The following is a 21,606-nucleotide window of genomic DNA, read 5'->3' as shown; positions in this document are numbered from 1 at the left end:
AGGAACATCCGGGAAATGATCACATCGAGGGCAACATCCGGGAAACGCAGAGACGCGTTTCAGGCTGCAACGTGATTGGCTATTGGAGCACCTTCTACGTCAATCAATGTCAGCATTTAATGACATGGGAACAGCTTTCTGTTCCATATGTTTACCGTTAATTATTGAAAACTGTATAGTGAAACTGATCTAACAATCCAGCTTTAGAGCTACAGAAAGACAAACAAAATATATACTCTTTACTTAAATAAGAGTTAAAAATACATTTGAAAACATTTAAAGTAATGATAAAACTTTTACCAAATAAAGCACATCTGATTACAAATTTATAAAATAATATTCTATATACAAATATAAATCACTGAAGGCAATATATAACAATATTTTAAAATACGTAAATGATTGACTGGCTAAGTCATTGGTTGAATAATTGGCCTACTTGTTAAGAACAAAAATCACCACTATTAAGACTCAACTTCCTTCTGAATTCATTAGCAGTATAATATAATATAATAGACCCGGACCAGTAAATTATTATCAGAGTGACAGATCACTGGCAGTGAGACAGATTTTCTCGTTAGTGACAATGCTGTTATCTCGAGCAAGCCAAATTGGGACCACCGTTCGGTCTCTTATAGATTTAAAAAAAAAAAAAACACATGGTTTTGGTGCCTTAAATATGCAAACCTGAACTATGCAAATAACCCAAAACCTGATTATATTACACACAATATACTGGATACTGGGTTCAGCAGAATCCTGCTTGTAAGAGACAGGCTTGCAGAACTTACTGAAACGGAGCTCTTGAAGAACAAACACCACAGTTCCTTGGGTTTAAATTTAGTTCTTAGGGTTTGTTTAAGTGCTCTTACTAGGTCAACTGTACATAGAGCTTAGAGTACAATTTATTCTTATGTAGGTCTCCATCCACTATATGCTGAAGACAGACTCTGAGCACATATACAAGGTTACAAATAAAGCAAATGATGCACATATTTGCATAAGACAAGATATGCAGAGTAATAGGTAAAAATCAGAGGAAGAAAACAAAAAAAAAAATTTGTTGCTTCGGTAAATAAAAGATGCAATAATGTTAGTGAAAAGGTACTTTATATTTTATATATTATAATAACAAGTGGCTGTGGCTGACAGCTGACAATAACCACTGAAATCCACAGGAAGCATCATGGGTCACTGTAACACTGGCTTGAATAGTTTATTGAGGGTGTGAAAAATTCAAAACTAAGCAGATGAGGGAGACAGCAATGTAACAGAGTAAAGCCACATTTTTTCATTACACCTGTGATGACGTCTGCCAAATTTTGGCCTTGTTTTATGTATGTGAGTGTATTTATAGTTCATCGGTTTACTTTTTTCGTGTCTGCGTTACTGTGACCCAGTTTTTCTTTAAAACTATTTTTTTAAAAAATTATAATACTGGGGGCTGTGGCGGTGCAGTGGGTTTCACCTGTGCCTGCTCTCTGGTGGGTCTGGGGTTCGATTTCTGCTTGGGGTGCCCACTGACGGACTGATGTCCCGTCCAGGGTGGGTTCCCTTCCCCTCCAGCCTTGCACCCTGTGTCGTCCTGGGTTAGATTCTGACTTGCCGCGCCCCCCGCTTGGGATAGGCGGTTTTAGATAGTGTGTGTCTGTGCGTCAGAGAATTATAATACTAAGAAAAACAATGGAGATTGTGGCCTTATAATTTTTGAACTTAGGTGCTTCAGGACCCTCTACTGGTGAAAATTTAAAACACAGCTCTTACATTTCTAATGTGAAGGGGAGTGATGAGTTATTTACCATAGGGGTTTGTTCAGTTTCTGCCATGGACTGGCATCCTGTCTAGGGTTTGTCCCTTCCCAGCTTTGCGCCCAGTGATTCTGGGATAGGCTCCGGACTGCCATGACCCTGATCAGGGCAATTGACTGTTGAAAATGAATGGATGGATGAATGAATAGATGCATGTTCTTCTTCAATTTGGAAATTGGCCTCACTTTCCCAATGGGGCTAGAAACTCCTCCAACTTCGTACAAGCTGCCTTAATAACTACTACAGTATATCCCTCAAGCTACTCGTAACAACTTGCCACAGAATTTAAAAAACCCATTGGTAAAAGGAGGTGCTCTCCTCTATTGTCTCATGTTCATATTCATCTTTTAAATAAGCAGAGGGTGTGCTTATTTAAAGGTACACCTTGTGCTTATTTAAAATAAACATATGTGTTCTCCACTTTTGTCTCATATTCATTTTTAATTTAATCTTTTAATTTGTAATTTTATATACCTACAGAGTGGGGGGCGTGGTGGTGCAGTCGGTTGGACCGGGTCCTGCTCTCTGGTGGGTCTGGGGTTCGAGTCCTGCTTGGGGTGCCTTGCGATGGACTGGCGTCCCGTCCTGGGTGTGTCCCCTCCGGCTTTACGCCCTGTGTTGCCGGGTAGGCTCCGTTTCCCCGCGACCCCGTATGGGACAAGCGGTTCAGAAAATGTGTGTGTGTGTGTGTGTGTGTATATCTACAGATATGTATCCTGGTGGCCAGTTCCTGATGAGAACTAAACCTCTACCTGAAGTACTCCTCCCAGTGAGGATCATTGAACACTTGTATCTCGGTCACATTGTGGACACACTCTGGAGGGATCTGCCTGACAGCTAGGGGGTGTCACACAGTTGTGAAGAAGAGTTTTCTCCCCATGTATTTTTTGTTCATTATGGCTAAAACCCAAAACTTGTAACCCAAGCCCTAGACCTAAGCAACTCAACAAACAATTGGAGATATGTGCACTTTTTAATGACAAACTGAAGGTAACCACAAGCAGATCAAAAAATAATGTTTCAGTGATGAATCAACCCAATCCTATTAAAAGTTGACTTTTTATTTATTATCATTTTTTATTTTCAGTCATTTTAAAGTAGAAAACTTTGTTTGCTTCATTTTAACTAAAGGTAGTAAACTGGTGTATAGTCCGCAGTGTTTCATGGTTCACACCTTGTGTTTAGAGGGCAGAGGGACACTGGGACCCTGCACTGCTGACCCTGCTGTTGATGAAAATACAATAAAGTCTTACAGTGAATTTTCAGTTCACATTAGCTGTGTCTGGTATGTAAAATGGAAACTAACCAAATAATTAGTTAAATGAATAATTTGTAGGCTTTAGCTGTATTATTAAGGTAGAGACAGCTGCTAGTCTAGTAACAAGCACTCCTACCTTTGGACCCAAAGGCTGCAGGTTCAAATTTCACCTCTTACTTTAGTGTCCTTAAGCAAAGTACTTACTTGACAGTTGTTGCAGTAAAATTACTCAGCTGTGTAAATGGGTAAATAGCTGTAGGTAGTTTTAACATTGTAAGTTACTTTGGAGAAAAGTGTCAGATAAATGAATAAATGTAAGGCTCTGTTGATTGGGCTTAGGAACAATGAAGGAATATAGGAATTATGAAGAGACTTCCAGCTGCAGCAGTGTATATAAGTTGAGTTACAATGGTAAAGCAAATCAGAGACACACACCCTCTCTGAAACCGCTTGTCCCAAGCAGGGTCACATCGAGCCGGAGCCTAACCTGGCAACAGAGATCACAAGGCTGGAGGGGTCGCCACTCCATGGCAAGGCACCCCAAGCAGGACTTGAACCCCAGACTTGCCACACAGCGAGACCCTGTCAAACCCTATGCACCAGAGAAGCAAGAAATTCATTATGATTTTGCATTTCAAGGGCTAGTATACATTTTATCACTTGCACTTATTCATTTTGTTGACTTATCCAACACATCTTACAGTGTTAACCAACTTACACTTATTTACCCATTTGTACTCAATAATTTCTTGCTAGAACCATATAAGGTAAGAACCTTTTCTCTCCAGAGTATTACAGCAGGAAGTGGGAACCTGCATCCTATGAGTGGAAGGTGGCAGCTCTAACCACAATGCTACCTGCTGACCCCCGACGTGAAGTAAAAGTAAAGAGCTCCTTTGCCTTTTTGCCTTTTAAACTTTAAAACTTTTTTGATTTATTGCTCATTATTATGATAGATGGTTTTATACTATGATAAAATGTAATGCGATTTCTCATGCTTGGAAGCAGGCACACAGCAACGAGACAAGTGAGATCTGCAGAGGAGAAAGGTGCTCCATGAGTGTGAGGGCTGTTCTTGTCCTGCGTGGTCTTCAACATCACCAAGGCTTGTATTTTCAACTGAAGTTTCTCATCTCAAAAGGCATTTCTCTTCAGCGTGAGTTGAAAGATCGCTGGAAATGTAGAATTAAAAGCCAGTCACATGTGCTTGTAATTGGGATTTCTCATGAAATAAGCATTTGCTGTGCAATGAAAGAGCTATTTAACTTATTGCGCATTTTCACTTTTGAGTAGTTAATAGAGGTCTGGATCCTAGAAGGTGAACAAGAAAATGACGAGCAAACAGCTCAGCTGAGACCATATGTCCACGTATCGTTTCATCTTTTCATCCACTGTACCCTAAATGCAGATTTAAATTCACTTCCAGGTGATTAGAAGCACTCTGGTGTTTTTGATTTTTTCTCTTTTCCTCTTTTCAGCAGATGGTATCAACAAATCCTGGGTGCCTGTACCTTCATATTGATATTGAAGCGTGCCCAGTCCTCCTGTTGGGATATCATCAGTATCCATGGAAGCAAAGTCAGAGAGCAGCGTGGCATACGGACCTGGATTTTGCCGTAATCACCATTACATAAACAGCTTTGCTGACACATACGTCCTCACGGAGCGTGATAAGGAGATGGCTCAGTTAGGGGTAAATTAGCAGCTTTATTACCACCTGGGGCCTGGACATGTGGACTCAGACAGGTGCTATGATTTAGAGATCTTTGGAGGTGATAGTCCAGGACTTAATGCTCAAAAATTGTTCTGTAGTCACTCTGATGATGTTTCACTTCAACCTCTGTTTTTTTGGCATTTCTTAGTTGTTTATTCTGTTTTTGCAGTTTAATTTTTTTGTGTTTCGGAACCATTTTTGTTGCAGTTAAAGCTCTGCAATCTTCCTTTCCCTTGGCATTTTTGTTAAACTTTTTCAGATGGCTTAAGATTCATTGAGTTTAACCAGATTATTCAGGAACAAATGCATCTTAAGAGTTTAGTTAAAACATTTTAACTTTTAGTAAAACTTTTAATTTTTGCAAATGCACAGGCCACGGAGTACAATTACATTTATTCATTCCTTCATTCATTGAGTTTCTTTACTTAGACATTAAAGTAGTAAAGACTCAGAAGATAAAGAATATTACATAATGTATAATCTACCCATTAAAAATAATCACTTATTCATTGCAGGGTCATAGTGGTCCAGAGTCTATCCTAGCAGCATAGGCTATGAAGCACAGTACACCCTGAATGGGATGCTGGTTCACTACAGGGTACAGTTGACCCTTGAATACCACAGGGTCGGGGCACCGAACCCACGCGCAGTTGAAAATCTGCTTGTAACTTTTGACTCCCCAAAAACTTAACTACTAATAGCCTACTGTTGACTGGAAGAGTTACCGATAACATAAACAGTCAATTAACACATATTTTGTTTGTTATATGTATTATATACTCCATTCTTACAATTAAGTAAGCTGGAGACAAGAAAATGTTATTAAGAAAATCATAAGGGAGAGCAAATATATTTACAGTACTGTACTGTATTTGTCAATACCGTAAGTTCACGTCATCCATTTACAAGATGAATCATCTGTCTTTCTGCCTGTCATTACCTACATCAGTATTGTCTTATATGATACAAAACACTACAGATGTTATATGTATTACTAACACTAGACATCAAAAATGAAAATGAAAAGGTAATGTGAAAAAGAAATTCATATTTATTTACGGGTAAAGTATAACGATTCATTCACTGATAACGAAGTACAATTGCTTTCTGATAGCCTAGCCTATACACTAATGAATGAATCATTGTGAAATTTTTATGGCATACAGTATTACAGTCATATTCGTAATATACAGTACTGGAAAAAAATCTGCATACAAGTGGACCAACGCGGTTCAAACCCATGTTGTTCAAGGGTCAGTTGTAATTGCATGAAAGACACAAATGCACACACTCATTCAGTCACGTGTGCTCACTAAAGGCAATTTAGAGTCACCCGTCACATATGTTTGGAAACCAGAGCGCCCAGAGGAGATGTACATGGACAAAGGGGGTATACAGAAAACACTCAGCATTGACTTAGCTATATTTGAACTCTTGTCCATAAACTCCCATTCATTATCTACTGCTGATCAGTTCAGTTTGTCCCATTCATCCCTACTTTGTACTAGAATCACCAACACAAACACCAGACCCAAGCTGTGAACACTGTGGAATTGCGTGTGGTCCCACATTCCTGTTCTGTTTGGGCGGGTTTTAAAACCATCTAACAAGTGGGTGCAGAAACACGGGCAAATTTTGCTCTGCAAGAGACGACGTTTTGCTGCAGCACAGTGACAATGGATGGGTAAAGAAAATACAATGAAAAATAAGGTGGAAAATTTCTGAGTCTTCTAAAATTTGGAACTCAGGCTTATAGCATGAATAGCAAGTGTAACAATCCTGCAAGATGTTATATAACTTTTATCACATGCACGCATGCATGCACAAAAGAAAGTTTATTGGCTGGAGTTCAAGAAGAATAGAAACAACTAGAGCAATTACAAAGAGTGAGAACCTGATAATCTTATTACTGACAAGTTTATTCATGTCAGTAAAAAGAGATTTGCTAATGAAATCCCACTGTTTATTAAGTTTATTATGCCGTATTATGTTTTCAGATGTGATTACTAAAACCTGCTGAACTGCATACGCATACTGTCATGAACAAGGCCACGCCACTACCAATCCAACAACATGCAGTTCATTCAAGACACAACGTCGCAGCATGAAAGCCTGATGTGGACGCAGTTCCAGGTGCACATCTACAAATGATTCTCTTCAGAGGAAAGGTAATGAGGGCCTAATGAGGGCCTAATGAGGTCCCTTGAAAGTGTCTGTTGGCCTAGAGCGAAGAACAAGGCCTCCACGACCCTGCAAGGTCAGTAGATTCCAGAGTGTGGAGTCGAGGCCGAGCAGTTGGGGAGTCGTGGGTGTCTTTTGGACCTGGTGCTACTTTCTTTCAGCACTTGACACCCCCACCCCCACCCTCACCCTCACCTTCAATTGCTGTACTGCACACTGGTGAGACCCACAAGCTCAAGAAGGAACACAGTCGGAGTGTGTTGTGCACCTGGAGAATACCGCCCCCCTCCCCGAGTGTCCTTTGTCATACATATTCCAATTATAGACGATGACCAGGGCAGAGAGCTCAAAGGGGGATTAAACAGAATGTATAAAAGGCAGGGAATGCTGGGAAGAGGTGTCTGGAGACTGCCCAAGTGAAAGAGATCTCCACTGTTTGCTGGGGAGAACAGAGGTACGAGGTCTTTGCGAGCCAGTTCTGCAATTACAGCAGTACTAAGGTGGGGTTTTTGCTGCATTATAGCAAAAGAATTTATTCAGTAATGGAGTGTGTGTGAAAAACTCTTTCACACCAACAAACTGGCACTGCTTACTGTTTTATGTTTGCACCTAATTATTCGACGGTCCAAAGCTTGAGTATGCTACCTGGAAATTATTTTTTTTTTTCAGTTTGTGCAGGAAATCAGTTTCCATGTCTTCCGAGCTCTTCTGCTGCAGTTCCGCGCAGTGTAAGACACTTGCGGGTTGCTTTGCTTTCACTCTTCTGTCCAGTTTGTCCAAGTATTGCCCAGGTTACGTAGGTGAACTCATATGTTTTCGTAAGGTATCTCTGTTAACTGTCTACATAGATGGTACAACAGTTAGGCCCTCCCTGGCACCTAAACCGGCAGCCTTTAACTCATAAATCTGTTTTTCTAGCTGCTACCAGCTGTGTTCTTGTGTCTCATGTTCTCGTGTTATTTCATGTGTCACAATTACTGCCTCACTGCATCTACTCAGGTCAAGCTGTCTAAACTCCAGGATTTCATACCTGCTCACTTCATGGGATATGAAAGGAAGCCCAAACAGATCATATCAGGAATCCAGAATGCAGCTGAAGTGATCTACATTTTGTACAGAGGTGTTGCTGGTTCAGTCTCTTCAAAGTCCTGCTCTCATTCTATTTATTCACAGCGGTCAGGAATCACGGAAACCCTTAAGCATGACTGACATCCAGGTGTCCTCTGTGAAGATGACTGTGTCGCCATTTGCCAGTGGCATCCTGTGCCTGATGATGATTTGGGCTGTGTTCGCATGTGCACCTAAGAACTATACTCTTTACGTTCAGAGGCTCCACTGTGACCGCTGTGTGGCCATCAACACCACCGTTTGCAGTGGCTTCTGTTACTCCCAGGTGGGTGTCCTCTAACCTGTCTGTTTCCCTTTGCTGCTTAATGGTTGTCAAATCTGTGACATCAGTGAGACATTTCAGCGTAAGTAAAAATAATTCTATGCATTACCTGTTCATATAATCTGGTGATCTGAAAATTCTGCCAGAACTTTGAAAAGGCTTGAATTAAGATGGCCTACAACACAACTGAATTTTCCTTATTGACTAACTGCATATATAAGAGTTACGAGAAAAGTTTGTGAAATCATCTGAATTATCTGAATTTCTGCATGAATGGCTCAAATTGTATCCGATTAAAGAAGTCACGGTGATGTCATAATAATAATAAAAAAAGACCCATTTAACAGCAAATGTGGCGTTCTACATTGTCCTGTCTTTACTGGAGAAATGGATTTAAATAATCAAGGTAATTTGTGGAAAAGTTTGCAAATCCTTATATTTAGCAACTAATGGAGCCTCCTTTACTGCAGGGTCCTCAATCAAACACTTTTCTAGTTACTGGTCAAACATATAGAGCAATTAACAGGTATTTTGGCCCATGAAACTGTTTCAGTTCATCTATATTTTTGGGATGTTGAGATTGAACTGCTTGTGTCAGATCACACCACAGAATTTCAGCGGGATTAAGGTCAGGGCTCTAACTTAGCCATTTTAAAATACAAAATTTTTCCTCTGTTTGAGCCATTCTCTTGTTGATTTATTCCTGTGGTTTGGATCACTGGCATGTTGCATGAACCAGTTTCTGAGTTTTAGATCACAGACAGATGTCCTTGAATATTTCTACTGTTGAACTTATTGACACAAGTTGGAATTAGTTAGTTCCTTGATGATTGCAAGCTGTCCAGGTTCTGAGTCAACAAATCTACCCCACAGCATTATTCTCCCTCCACCATGCTTTACAGCTGTGATGAGGGTTTGGTGTTACTGTACTGTTTTCTCTAAATATAACATACTGTACATTTACCAAAAGTTCAACTTTGGTCTAATCTGTCCACAGAGCATTGTTTCAGTAGTGCTGTGAAACATCCAAGGCTGTCTTTAGTGAACTTGAGACACGTAGGATATTGTTGTGTGTTTTTCTTTTTTTTTTTTTGGAAAGCAGTGGTTTTTCCCATGTAACCTCCATGAACACAACTCTTATTCAGTATTTTTCATGGTAGACTCGTGGACATAGGTGTTATCAAGTACAAGAGATCCTCAGCTGTCACCCTACAGTTTTTTGCCACTTGTTTGAGGATTGTACTGCATACCCTTGCATCATGCTGATTTATTTCACTGGTAAACTCTGCTAGACTGTGGAGTGATGGAGGCCCAAGTCTTTAAAATCCTTTTGTAACACTTTCTAGTCTTATGAGATTCAACAACTCTTCTACTGAGATCCTGTAGGCATTATCATTTTAGGCATTAGTTTACAGTACATACTGTTTCAGTAGCTTTGATTGTTTAAGCCATTAGTTCAATGAAGAATTGGAAATGTAAGATGTTTTAAAAGTTTGTTAAATAAGACTCTTTATTTAATATTATGACTTTGATGATGATCACATGATATTTTAGGAGTCAATTGTGCAGAAATTCAGATAATTCCAAAGGGTTCACAAACGGTTTATCTCGAGTACATTTTGCTTTTTTCACTTAAACACAGAGCCTCTGATGGCTTTGCATCAGTGATCAAGCAGATTAGCTTTCACGTGGGTCTTTTTCATATTGTTTTAAACAAATCAGCTACCAGTTTTGATTGAGCAGCAATTATTTCTTTAGGGCTTTGCTCTAAATTGCCTTATAATCAGCTGGTCCTCAGAGCTTTTACTTATCTTTCAGTGTTGATCTGCTCAATTTGTTCTATAGCTAAGTACAAGAAACTTTAGCTTATCAACTTTCCCACCGACCAGGTCCCCAAACTTTCTTACTATGTGAAGAACATCTAGCTGTTTTTGAACTGTTAGTAGAGGTTTTGTACATCAGGTGCATGGTCTATGGTACTAATGCCTTGCCTTCCTACTCCTGGTTTAGGACACTAACCTGCGTGGCCAGATGGGCAGATGGCAGCCCTACCAACGGGGCTGTACATATCAGATGTTGGCCTACCAGACTGCAGTGCTTCCTGGCTGCCAGCTGAATGTGGATTCTCTCTATTCCTATCCAGCTGCCCTCAGCTGTCACTGTGCTCGCTGTGACACAGCCAGCAGTGATTGTATCCACAAAGTAAAGGACATCACCCGTGCTAATACCTCCAGCTGTCTTGCGAATCACACCTACGACCTTCAACTCCACTCTCACCAACCTCAAACCCATCTCCACACTCACCTAGGATCTAACTGAAACAGTGGTGTCCCATTTCCATACCTGTACCTAACTGTTTTCTCAACATATCCAATGCTGCAGTGGTGGTGGGCTGGGGGATGCCACTGCACATTTCTTCAGTTAAGCAATGACTATGTAGAGCACACTATTTTGATGATTTATACATGAAGATGAATGACTACAGGAGAGTTTTAAGGGAAACAAAACCAAGTCTATGGAACTGGTGTCACCTATCCATGCATTATAACATTATCATTAGTAGGGTAGCAGATAGTATAGAGGATTAATGAAGTTTCTGACCCGAATGACTTCAGTAAAATACCCTGCTGTGTACATGTGCAATGATTTAAACTGGGAAAATGGTTCAGCAGAATGAGCTACCCATTTTGAGCAGTAATTCTACAAAAATACTAGAATATTTGTAATATTCAGGTACTGATGAGCAGTAATATCAGAAATAGTAAAGCAGGATAGTTGCGAAGCGGGCAGTGTTGTTTGGTATTCTGACTGGAGTGGGGTTGAGAGGAGACAAAATTGTGTCACTTTTTTTTTTCCCAGTCAAGTTGTGCTAATGACCAGCTTGCACACACTGACACTGTAATTGTATCATTACAGTTATAAACATAGCAATATCCATCCATTTTCATTAACTGCTTGTCCTGGTGAGAGATGCGGGGGTCCAGAATCCATTGCATGGGGAAGCCACGCACACACACTCACACATTCGTTCATACACTATGGGGAGTGTAGAGTTGCTAATTTACCTGAACCGCATGTCTTTGGACTGTGGGAGGAAACCAGAGCACCTACAGGAAACTCCCCACAGACTGAGCCGGATTCAAACCTATGCCCGAACAGCTCGTGTGCTGTGAGGCAGCAGTGGTACTTACTGCACCACCGTGCTGCCTTTATAATAATATAAATATTTAATATTCATTTTGTGATGCTAGTAACTGTAATTTATTACTGAAGTTTTCTTTTAGTTAAAATGGTTAAAGCCTAGTACTTTACACAACAATAACCATATCTTTGTTATGATCAGGACAGTTCATTCATTCACTGAAACATAAACAGCCTTAACTGAAGTATGAGACAAAAGGCACTGGCACTGTAACCGTCCAGGAATGGAATGAATTATCTGCCAAACAAAACCTGAGATAGCTGTATTGGGGATGTCAAACCCCTGTATCACGGTGGATAAAGCGATCAACTCTGACTGGAATTTGGCCCCCTCGGTCCCTTTTGAACACACATTCCTATGGTGTTTGCAAACAAACCACATTGGCAGTTTGTTGCAGCATGTGTGCAGCAATGTATGTCTTATGTAATAAATAAAGTGCAAAAACATGGAGAACGTGGTCTCTGTGACTGTATTCACAAAATGCGAGAAAATGTGACTAAACTGGATGTGAATTAAAATACAAGCTGCCACTTTTCCAACATTTTAGATTTGCTCATTTGTTTTGTGGTTTTGACCTGTTTCTATGTGCAGAAGGTGTAAGGGTTTGTAAGTTATTTACCTGTGATTTGAGGAACTATCAGCATATAGAAACATAACACTTGTTCATAAATTCTTTATTTTCCTTTTCCACACAACAAGAAAAGAATAAGAAGTATGCAACAAAGCATTATTACATAACGTTATAGAACGCATATCCATACCCTACATATGATACAGACAAAGCAGGTGTGGTACATTACTTGATATGTAGGACACACACACAGATATAGGTCACATGCATATTTAAATCTGTGTCCGGACATGTGAAAGCATAGTCTTGTCATGTGAGTAGGATCCTCCCATAAGGGGTATTTTCTTACCAGTTATTTATAAGTATATGCATGCATGTATGTATGTTTATTAATAAATTCACCTTTTCATGAGGTTCAAACATTTTTTCAGCAACCCTAATTCAAAACCATTCAAAATCTTACAAAACTGTAATTACTCTAAACTTGTAACGGAAACTTACAGAAAGTTAGAAGAAAAAAGTACTGAATTTAATTCCTTTGTTTCAAGTCACCAAAAGCATCCAAGGTTTTCTCTATGTGTGAAATAAATTTTTACTGACATTGCGTCTTTAACGAAGATTTAGCAAATAAATAATAATATGCACAAATTGTATTTTTGCTGAGATGTACATCGCTTTGGAGAAAAGCGTCTGCTAAATGAATAAATGTAAATGTAAATAATAAAGGTGCATCAAACATAAATGGAAATCAAGTTAGTTTCTGCCCTACGGAGCAAAGATTTGAATTGTTGTTTAGAGTTATTGCTCCTGTTTTCTTTCTCACTGCTTAGAGAATTGAAGATTGCTTTATGTATGTATCTTGTGATTCACATGAGTTTCATTTTCACATTGTTTCAGGTACATATCAATTAATATTCTTAAGTGGTTCCACTTCTGGGTATCTGTATCAGGTTTAACTTTTTAAAATAACCTTAAAAGTTTAATTTATTTTATATTGGAGTGGAGGTTTGTGGTGGAGCTTCTGCCTGCAAGGACTTGCGAAACTGTCACAGTCTGCTGTTGCTTGTTGAGAGTTGACCCCTCTACCCTTCCGCCTCCCTGATTTCCTGACCACGCTTACAGTCAACATGATCAAATGGAAAAATGTGTGTTTTATTTACAGTGCACACTTCCGAAGACAATCACCTTCCATGCACCCCCCAGCAATGGTGTACAGCAGTCCCGCAGCACGTCTGCAGTCAGTGTTGTGCACCAGGCTGTGGGGTGGGGCTCTGGGGAGGGACAGAGCTTGTTGCAGTCAGTCCATTGGAAGGATGAGCGCAGGAGGGTTGTGGCCTCACGACGGGCAGCTATATATACCACACACCCTTTCCCCACAGCGACCCCCTCCCAGGGACTCAGCACACACTTGCCACCCTCGCTCTGCCGACTGAAGCCGTCTGTTGTGGTCCATCCACTCCTCTGACAGTCACCATGTCCCAGCAGCAGATCAGGTACGTCGAAGCCTCCTGGTTCATACTAAAGCAGCACTTTCCAGTGCCCTATTAATTCCTGGCAGGTTTATTAGAGAATATCTTCTTCATATTTTCTTTTTATTTCTCTGTGAAAATTAAGTTGTTGGCATCTTACCCATATTTCTGCTCTGATCGATTGCAGTTCAGTCTTTTATTTTTAGTCATTGCTTATTGTCTACAAAGGTGTTTCACTACAGGAATTGAGATAGCTCCTCTTCAAGGCTAAATTAAGCCACATCTCATTTCATCTTCACTATTAAATTACCATTTCTCAATGTCTCTTAAGGAACTGATCTAATTAAATCCTCATAGAAAATTGGGTTAACTTTTTCAGCTGAACTGAAGTGCTCATAAATTTGCACCGGTGGTTCCCGGTGTGCTTAATTTCCTTTTACAAATAACTTTTGGATCTGTGTGTGGATACATTGATACAGCAAATCATGTTACCTACATGATGCAATACTTGTGCATGTAAGTGTGATACTGTAATGGCAGCCTAATAGTTTCAAGACAGTTCTTGTCTAATAATAGCCATTTATATAATATAATATAATATAATATAATATAATATAATATAATATAAGGGGGGCTTGGTGATGCAGTGGATTGGACCGGGTCCTGCTCTCCGGTGGGTCTGGGGTTCGAGTCCTGCTTGGGGTGCCTTGCGACGGACTGGCGTCCCATCCTGGGTGTGTCCCCTCCCCCTCCAGCCTTGCGTCCTGAGTTGCTGGGTTGGGCTCCGGTTCCCCGCGACCCCGTCTGGGACAAGCGGTTCAGAAAGTGTGTGTGTGTGTGTGTGTGTGTGTGTATATAATATAATATAATATAGGGTGACATGGTGGTGCAGCAGCTGGTACTGCTGCCTGGGTGGTGTAAGAAAATGTGGGTTCAATCCCTACGCAGTCTGTGTAGAGTTTGCATGTTCTTCCCGTGTCTGCTTGAGTTTGCTCCCACAGTCCAAAGACATGCAGTTCAGTTGAATTGGTGACACTAAACTTCCCCTAGTATGTGAATGGCTGAGTGACAAGCCTGCAATGGACTGGTGTCCTGTCCCGGGTGGACCCCACCCCTGGTCACAAGAAAAAGAAATGCTGTACTGCTCAGTCAAACTACATGTTTTTCCCTAATTATTATTAGTATTATTAGTTTTATCAAGGGCCTCTCTGTATGAAGAAGGCTTTAAGTGTTGCTCTGGATCAAGAGGATAAGAAAGTGGCAGTATCTGCTCAGTGTTCTAAAGATCCATGAACAGGAGTTTCCATGTTACTCTACTCTTTCGCAGTCTTCCTGCCAAGCTCATCAATGGTGGCTTCGCCGGCATTGTGGGGGTGACCTGTGTGTTCCCCATTGACCTGGCAAAGACCAGACTGCAGAACCAGAGGCGCGGTCAACAGGTCTACAAGAGCATGTAAGTGGTTCTGCCTGAACTCTGAATGAACACCCTCTCCACGTTACCCCAAGACACCAGCTGATACCAAAGTCCTGTTTTCTGAAAGGTCATGGTACACTGACAAATGTTCTGTGCGCCACCAATGGCACTGCCCTGGAAATGCGGAACTGGTTGAGGTACAGCTCTAGATGACCTGTCCCTCTACCCCATCATCTCCCTGGAATGTATACTGCGGTATGGTTTTGGGTGGACCTTGTTTCTCTGGTTGGTAAACTCCAAGAAAAAAAGAACAAGTTTTTGTTTTCCAGTTCAGCTACATCAATATAATATCTTCTAAATGAGTCAAAGTAATAATAAATCAATTAATTGAACTTTGGCTGCTGCTTTTATACAGCAATTCCAGTACGTTGTTCGAGATTACCGCAGCACGGCTGCTTCCAGGATTTCAAGAGGCAACTTTCGGCTCACGATCACTGCATTTCTGCTCTGCCCCCAATATCTGCTGTCAGGCTTTGAATGTTGACCACCATTGCTCCTTTGTTTAGGGTGGACTGCCTCATCAAAACAGTGCGGTCCGAAGGCTACTTTGGGATGTACAGAGGTAAGAGAGTCTTCAAATGTGCTTGGATCGTTCTTCGGGTTTAAACCGTACCTGCAAAAGTCTGAGACTCAAACTTCTTGACATCTGTTTGTGTAAGTTTCTGAAAATGAATACTTTCGGTTCCCCAGTTTGTGTCTTTTTATGGACTATTAGGCAGTGGAGGACAGATCTCCAGTGAAGGTAAATTTGAACATGAAGAGAAATCCACTTGCAGTTCTTTGTGTGAGGTCTCTTGCGGGAGGGGTAGAGCGTGCAAGAGAACCAGTTGCGCAGGGTCTGTAACTCTGCTGTCTTTAGGCCAAAGCCTTCACAATGTCATTGGCATGAGGCCTCATAGATATTATTGGTCTGTCTAAAAGGCACAGGCCTGGTAGAGTTAGTTTTTATGGTTCTGAACAAGATCTCAGGATCACATTTTAAAACTGTGTCCTTTATTGCCTTTCATGAAGTCCCCCGGTCCCTTCCGTTGACACCTCCTGGATATCTTGTCTGGCTGGGACACTTTATATGACTGTGAAATGAAGTCTTCTGTTTTTATGTTCATTCTAAACTGTGTTCAACTTCTGGTTATAATAATGTGTTTCAGAGCGGTACAGTTGGGGTACTATGCAGTCAGTATATTTCTGCCTTGTCCTCTTTCTTCAAGCTTTTCTTTGTAGAAAATTTGAGTTCAATGACTTTGTTTGGTAATATACACATATGTGTTACTCCTGCAAATTTGATATGTAGTGCAGCCTTGTGCTGGCATGACACTCAGCAGGCAGTAGTGTGGTGGCGCAGAGGATTACTGTTAGATTGACTGCACCATCTGTGTTTGAGCTGCCTGTTTTTGTGCCAGAGCATCAAACAACCATGTGCCTGCATTCGTTTTCCAGGGGCTGCTGTCAACCTAACCCTCGTCACCCCAGAGAAGGCAATCAAACTTGCTGCGAATGACTTCTTCCGATACCACCTCAACAAAGATGGGTAAGTTGCTCGCTGGTTGAGTTCGATAAAAGCGGAGGATAAGTCTCCCTGGCATTACTGCTTCATGGTTGTGTCACGGTTTCAGGAGGGGGCTCACAGTATTCAAGGAGATGCTAGCAGGGTGCGGCGCAGGAATGTGCCAAGTCATCATCACAACCCCCATGGAGATGCTTAAGATCCAGCTGCAAGATGCAGGAAGGCTTGGTAAGCATGTGTGACACCTTTGCAATGTTTGTGTAGCTGTAGTTTCCGTCGAACTTCTCTAATGTTCATTGTTTTTGTATGCATTTTGGGGAATGTTTTACAAAAACAGCGGCACAGCAGAGGAAGCCAGCCGTGATGCCCACTGTGAAACTGGTCGTGGGCAGTGCTGCTGTGCCCAGCCGCTACTACAACGCTGGAGTGGCTCCTGCCATGCAGAGGGTATCAGCCACAAAGATAGCCCGAGAGCTTTTGCACACCCAAGGCATCCAGGGCCTTTACCGAGGACTGGGGGCAACACTCCTGAGGTGAACACTTGGCATTAGCCTTTTTTATTCTTTGTCACTTGGGACTATATCTTCTATTCTACTTCTTCATGCACCGTCTTGTGTCTATACCCAGGGATGTCCCCTTCTCAGTGGTCTACTTCCCGCTGTTTGCACATTTGAACCGACTGGGTCAGCCCAATCCCTCAGAGGCTGCGCCCTTCCACTGGTCATTCTTCTCAGGCTGTGCTGCTGGCTGCACTGCTGCTGTGGCTGTCAACCCCTGTGATGGTAGGTTCCAAATGTTCCTCCTTGCCAGCTGTGGTGACTGCTAGTTTACATAATATGTCTTAATACCTTAACTATATTCATTATGTAGACAAGAAATGGTCTTGGCTTGTTTTCCAGGTTTAGATAAAATGTGGCTTGAAAAGGTTGCTCCAGAGGTGAAGAAGTGCTCTACAGCTGTTCTCAGCATGAAGTTTTACCTCGTGCCTCTCATTTTTCACAGTTGTCAAGACAAGGCTACAGTCCCTCAGCAAGGGAGCCAATGAAGAGAGCTACAGCGGTGTGGTGGATTGCATTAGGTGGGTTCATATACCTCTCCAATCTAGTTAGTCTTCGGTTGTACCAATCGGTTCGAGACCTTGAGCTTTCCCATATTTGGATTCTTTGTTCTACTGCTAATTTTACACCAGACATGCAGATGTTCCGGAGGAGTACAGTAATAAATCGATGCAATGTAAAAACTATTGAGATTTAGAGTCACAAGTAATATTGTGAACACATAAGACAGAAATCTATAGGGCATCAGCACTGCATTCCAAAGTAGACAGTACCTTTATTTAGAGGTGAACACCCAAACCTTATGCCCTCTTCTTTGGTCTTTCCCCTTGCAGTAAGATTCTAAGGAAGGAAGGGCCATCTGCTTTCCTGAAGGGTGCTAGCTGCCGGGCCCTGGTCATTGCACCACTGTTTGGTATTGCCCAAGTTATGTATGTGCTTGGAGTTGGTGAATTTGTCCTGGGATACACACCTGTCAGCCTCTTCTCTGCGTAGCATTATTGTGTCAACATTGAATAGGATCACTCTACTTTCAAACTTCAAAGAGGAGGGACAAGCAAAAATATCAGAAAGTGGTCTGGACAAGGGTAAACGCATGGCACAATATGTGTCAGACTTTACACACTCGCACCTCTGACTGTGAAGACGCATCTGAGCCATAGCATAGTATATTTCAAAGTACGTTCTACCCCTTTCCCATCAAGCTCGATTTACTGGTGGATTGGAGAGGCTGTTATGACTCTTGCACATTGTTTAAATCATGCAAGAAGCAGGGATCACGGACCTCTGTTTTAAGAAAATTCCAAATTACTTATTCCCTCCATGAGGGAGGGGAGTCTCTGGTTTGCATCCTGGGTCTTGTTTGACAAGCACAGCCAGAGACTCAAGTTGGTGTCTGATCAGCTACCTCTGTCCCTGCCTGCCTCAGCTGTCTTTCCACTGGTGGGGCTGAGTGGAATAAGGTGTGAGAGATTCAGCTGGAAAGTAAGACCTTTCTTGCCCTTACTATATTTTACATTGTGAGGGGAGAAGTGACTTGCAGCAAAAATGCTGCTACTTCCTGTTAAAAGGATATAACGATTCAGTTGCATCTCACAGACTTTTCCTTTAAATAATTCTTCAAATTGCACAATTTAGTTTCTTGGGTGCATTAATTTGTGTAATTTGATGCATTTCTATTAAAAAAACAAATGGTTGATTTCAGCTGCTTTCCTACTGGTCAACCAGGATGCTATGACTTCCTGGTTGTAGTGGCAGTGTCTGAATTGGTCCCATTGGCACCTACATGGCATGTGATATGTGGCATTAAAAAGAAATGAAGAAAGAAATGAAATTTAAAATTTTTGGCATCAGAAATAATTGCCAGAAAAAAATGTCAGCTTCCCTCTACATCCAACTTTGCATAGAGACATTTTCTGAAAATGAATTACAAAAGTAAAGTTAAAACCTAAAAAAAAACTTCACTAAATTATTATGTTGAATTATAATTCTGTATATGAAATTTTTCCTGGGAGCAAAGTACACTTATACAAGGCAACTTGTACTGAAGTTTCAAGGTTTATAATTATTCTATTTTAAGGTGTAGGTCATGGCTTTTCAAGAGCTGAGTCTGGGAGGTTTTTGTTCCTGCTAGGTAATGAAACATCTGATTTAACTTGCTGTCTTGACTGCACCCATTTAAGTCACTTTCACATACATTGGTATGTGAGGAGAGCTGGGAAGCCTTATGGAATCAGCCCTACAAAGACCATATGGTGAACAGCCCTGTTACAGATCATTGGATGTGCTATGATGATGGTCTTAGGGTGGGACCAAATAAATATAGTTTAGAGTGCCGTTTTATTTTTCTCCACCTGATTGAAAAGACGTTCAAGTAACCAGTTTGGCTGCTTCATCCATATTTTGGACCTACGAAGAACAGCAATTTTCTGTTATTTTATTCATATTTTCAATGTGCAAGTTAATTATAGTATACTGAGGAAAAGGGGCTATACTGAGACAATTTTTTTAAACACATAATGACAGACAAGATGATTTTACTGTCTAATGCTTGACAAGGCTTTGCAAAAATAATTTCCATTTTGAATTTAAATGAGTTAAAGACTGATTTTGCTATCTATTATTATTATTATTATTATTATGTGTGGATCAATGAGTCAAAACCAGGATTTGGACTATGTACTCTTCAAGTAGTGGATCCATAGTGAGAAATGACTATGGAATGTGGTTTGGGTGTAATGTTACATGAACAAGTTTACTTGGCCCCTAGTGTGACTTGTTCAGTCCTGTTCAGTCTTTACTTGATTTTTAATTATCCTACTCTATATACAACAAAGGAATTAAGTAATTCATTGATCTACCATCTATATATGCACTGCCCTTGTTTCTATGTACACATATATAGATACAGTATATATGTATATATATATAAAATATGCAACTAAAATTGTATCAAAATCCTGGTGAGTCGCTTGTTTATATATGCACAGCATCTCCATATACTGTAATTGCCAAGTACTGAGGTCCACATGTTGGGGATCTGTTTATAAAGCATGACTGTTTTCAAAATCAGACAAAAGAAATTAATATCACTATTTGCACAAATTAATTTTTTGAAAGAGAATTTGCCACCAAATTAAAGTTCAGGTCACTGTAAGCACAAATCAGTTTAATTTAGAGCTTTTGTGGTATTTCACAAAAAAAAAAAAAAAAAAAACTTTGGTGTTGACATCATTGTAGCTCTCAAAATGCAGAAATTACCTACATTTTTATTTCCTCATTTTAGACAACTGCTCTAAAATACACAGGTTTGAAGACAACTGTGACAAAATAAAAAGTGAGGTTGGATATTCTGTGGAATGACTGCTGGAAACTGGAAGGATGTTCCCTGGAGCGTCACGTTGGTATTTGGCTAAGCTCAGTCTTCGTCACGGGTGTTAAACATGGTAATGGAAGAGCTCCATGCTGCACAGCTGACACTCAAGCTTACAGTTGCCCCCCCAATCAAACCCATCCCACTTCACATTCTTAACATGAGCCTCTAGCATGCTGGGATATTGATCCATTCCTGGAGCACCTTGCCATTACCTATTTATGTACATCAATTCATACACACACATACATTCTGGTACTGTAACACTTTATGGCAATGAGATGTTTTGTCAGTATTCCTAGAATACATTGCAACTCTTCAAATAATATCTGAATACAAAGATGTTTTACCTCAAAGACTGAGAAATAATATTTTATCAGTAGTATCCAGAACCAGTGCCAATTTTGAAAGCACTACAAAATTAGTCAAAATTATACCATTAAAAAAAAAAAAAAAACATATTTAATTGACTCAAATTAAATTTACTTTGGCAAATATTGTCACCTGGAACATTAATGTGGTTTCTATTTTGAAGTCTTGAATGTCAGCATTAAACGCGGTATCAGTCGTCACTCCTAAAAGTGCTACACAAGCACTCCGTGGACGTGCGTTTCGGGGTCCAAGGGTCTGCAAGTATTTCTTGCCCCAGAACTAGTACACAAAATGTAACAAGTTTATTACCAGTTATAATTTGCTGATTGGTCCACTTTGTCCTCAGCAGATTTTTATTGTAAATCCAGTAATGTTATTTTCTACTATGGCTACTTTTTTTTTTTTTGGATCTTTTCAGATAGGGCTCAGTGCTCACACCCTTGCTAACTGCTCTAACCATTTATGTGTGAGGAATATTGAGCACTTGTATTTGGATTATGTCTATTATGAGGCTGTTCTAACTTTGATACTTTTTCTAAATTATTCTTGGGTTCCTCAAGAACACAGAACTCTTGCAAAGTGCAAGTCTGCCTTTTACTTTGATGAAGGCTCTTGCCTCATCTCTTAATGACCTTGCTTCTCTCCAGTAACACCCTCAGGGGTCCTTCAAGAAAAAGTACTGAGACCTGCACTCTTTCAAGTATGTACAGTGGGTGGACAAAATAGAGCCTCATTT

At 40.6% G+C, this 21,606-nt stretch overlaps 2 protein-coding genes across 2 annotated transcripts; both read left to right on the top strand.

The window, feature by feature from the left end:
- The first annotated feature begins 8,162 nt into the window (after positions 1-8,162).
- LOC108939147 (thyrotropin subunit beta-like) lies at positions 8,163-10,670 on the top strand. The gene is made up of 2 exons (XM_018760281.2): positions 8,163-8,354; positions 10,362-10,670. Exons 1-2 carry the CDS (start codon positions 8,163-8,165, stop codon positions 10,668-10,670), a joined length of 501 nt encoding a protein of 166 aa, XP_018615797.1.
- Positions 10,671-13,521: 2,851 nt separating this feature from the next.
- LOC108939163 (mitochondrial glutamate carrier 1-like) lies at positions 13,522-20,002 on the top strand. The gene is made up of 9 exons (XM_018760305.2): positions 13,522-13,617; positions 14,921-15,046; positions 15,574-15,629; positions 16,505-16,595; positions 16,681-16,799; positions 16,909-17,104; positions 17,199-17,353; positions 17,574-17,649; positions 17,962-20,002. Exons 1-9 carry the CDS (start codon positions 13,598-13,600, stop codon positions 18,119-18,121), a joined length of 999 nt encoding a protein of 332 aa, XP_018615821.1. The 5' UTR covers positions 13,522-13,597; the 3' UTR covers positions 18,122-20,002.
- Positions 20,003-21,606: the final 1,604 nt, after the last annotated feature.

The sequence above is a fragment of the Scleropages formosus genome, chromosome 19, assembly GCF_900964775.1.
Source record: "Scleropages formosus chromosome 19, fSclFor1.1, whole genome shotgun sequence".
Taxonomy (NCBI): domain Eukaryota; kingdom Metazoa; phylum Chordata; class Actinopteri; order Osteoglossiformes; family Osteoglossidae; genus Scleropages; species Scleropages formosus.
This window is presented reverse-complemented; position numbering and strand designations above follow the sequence as displayed.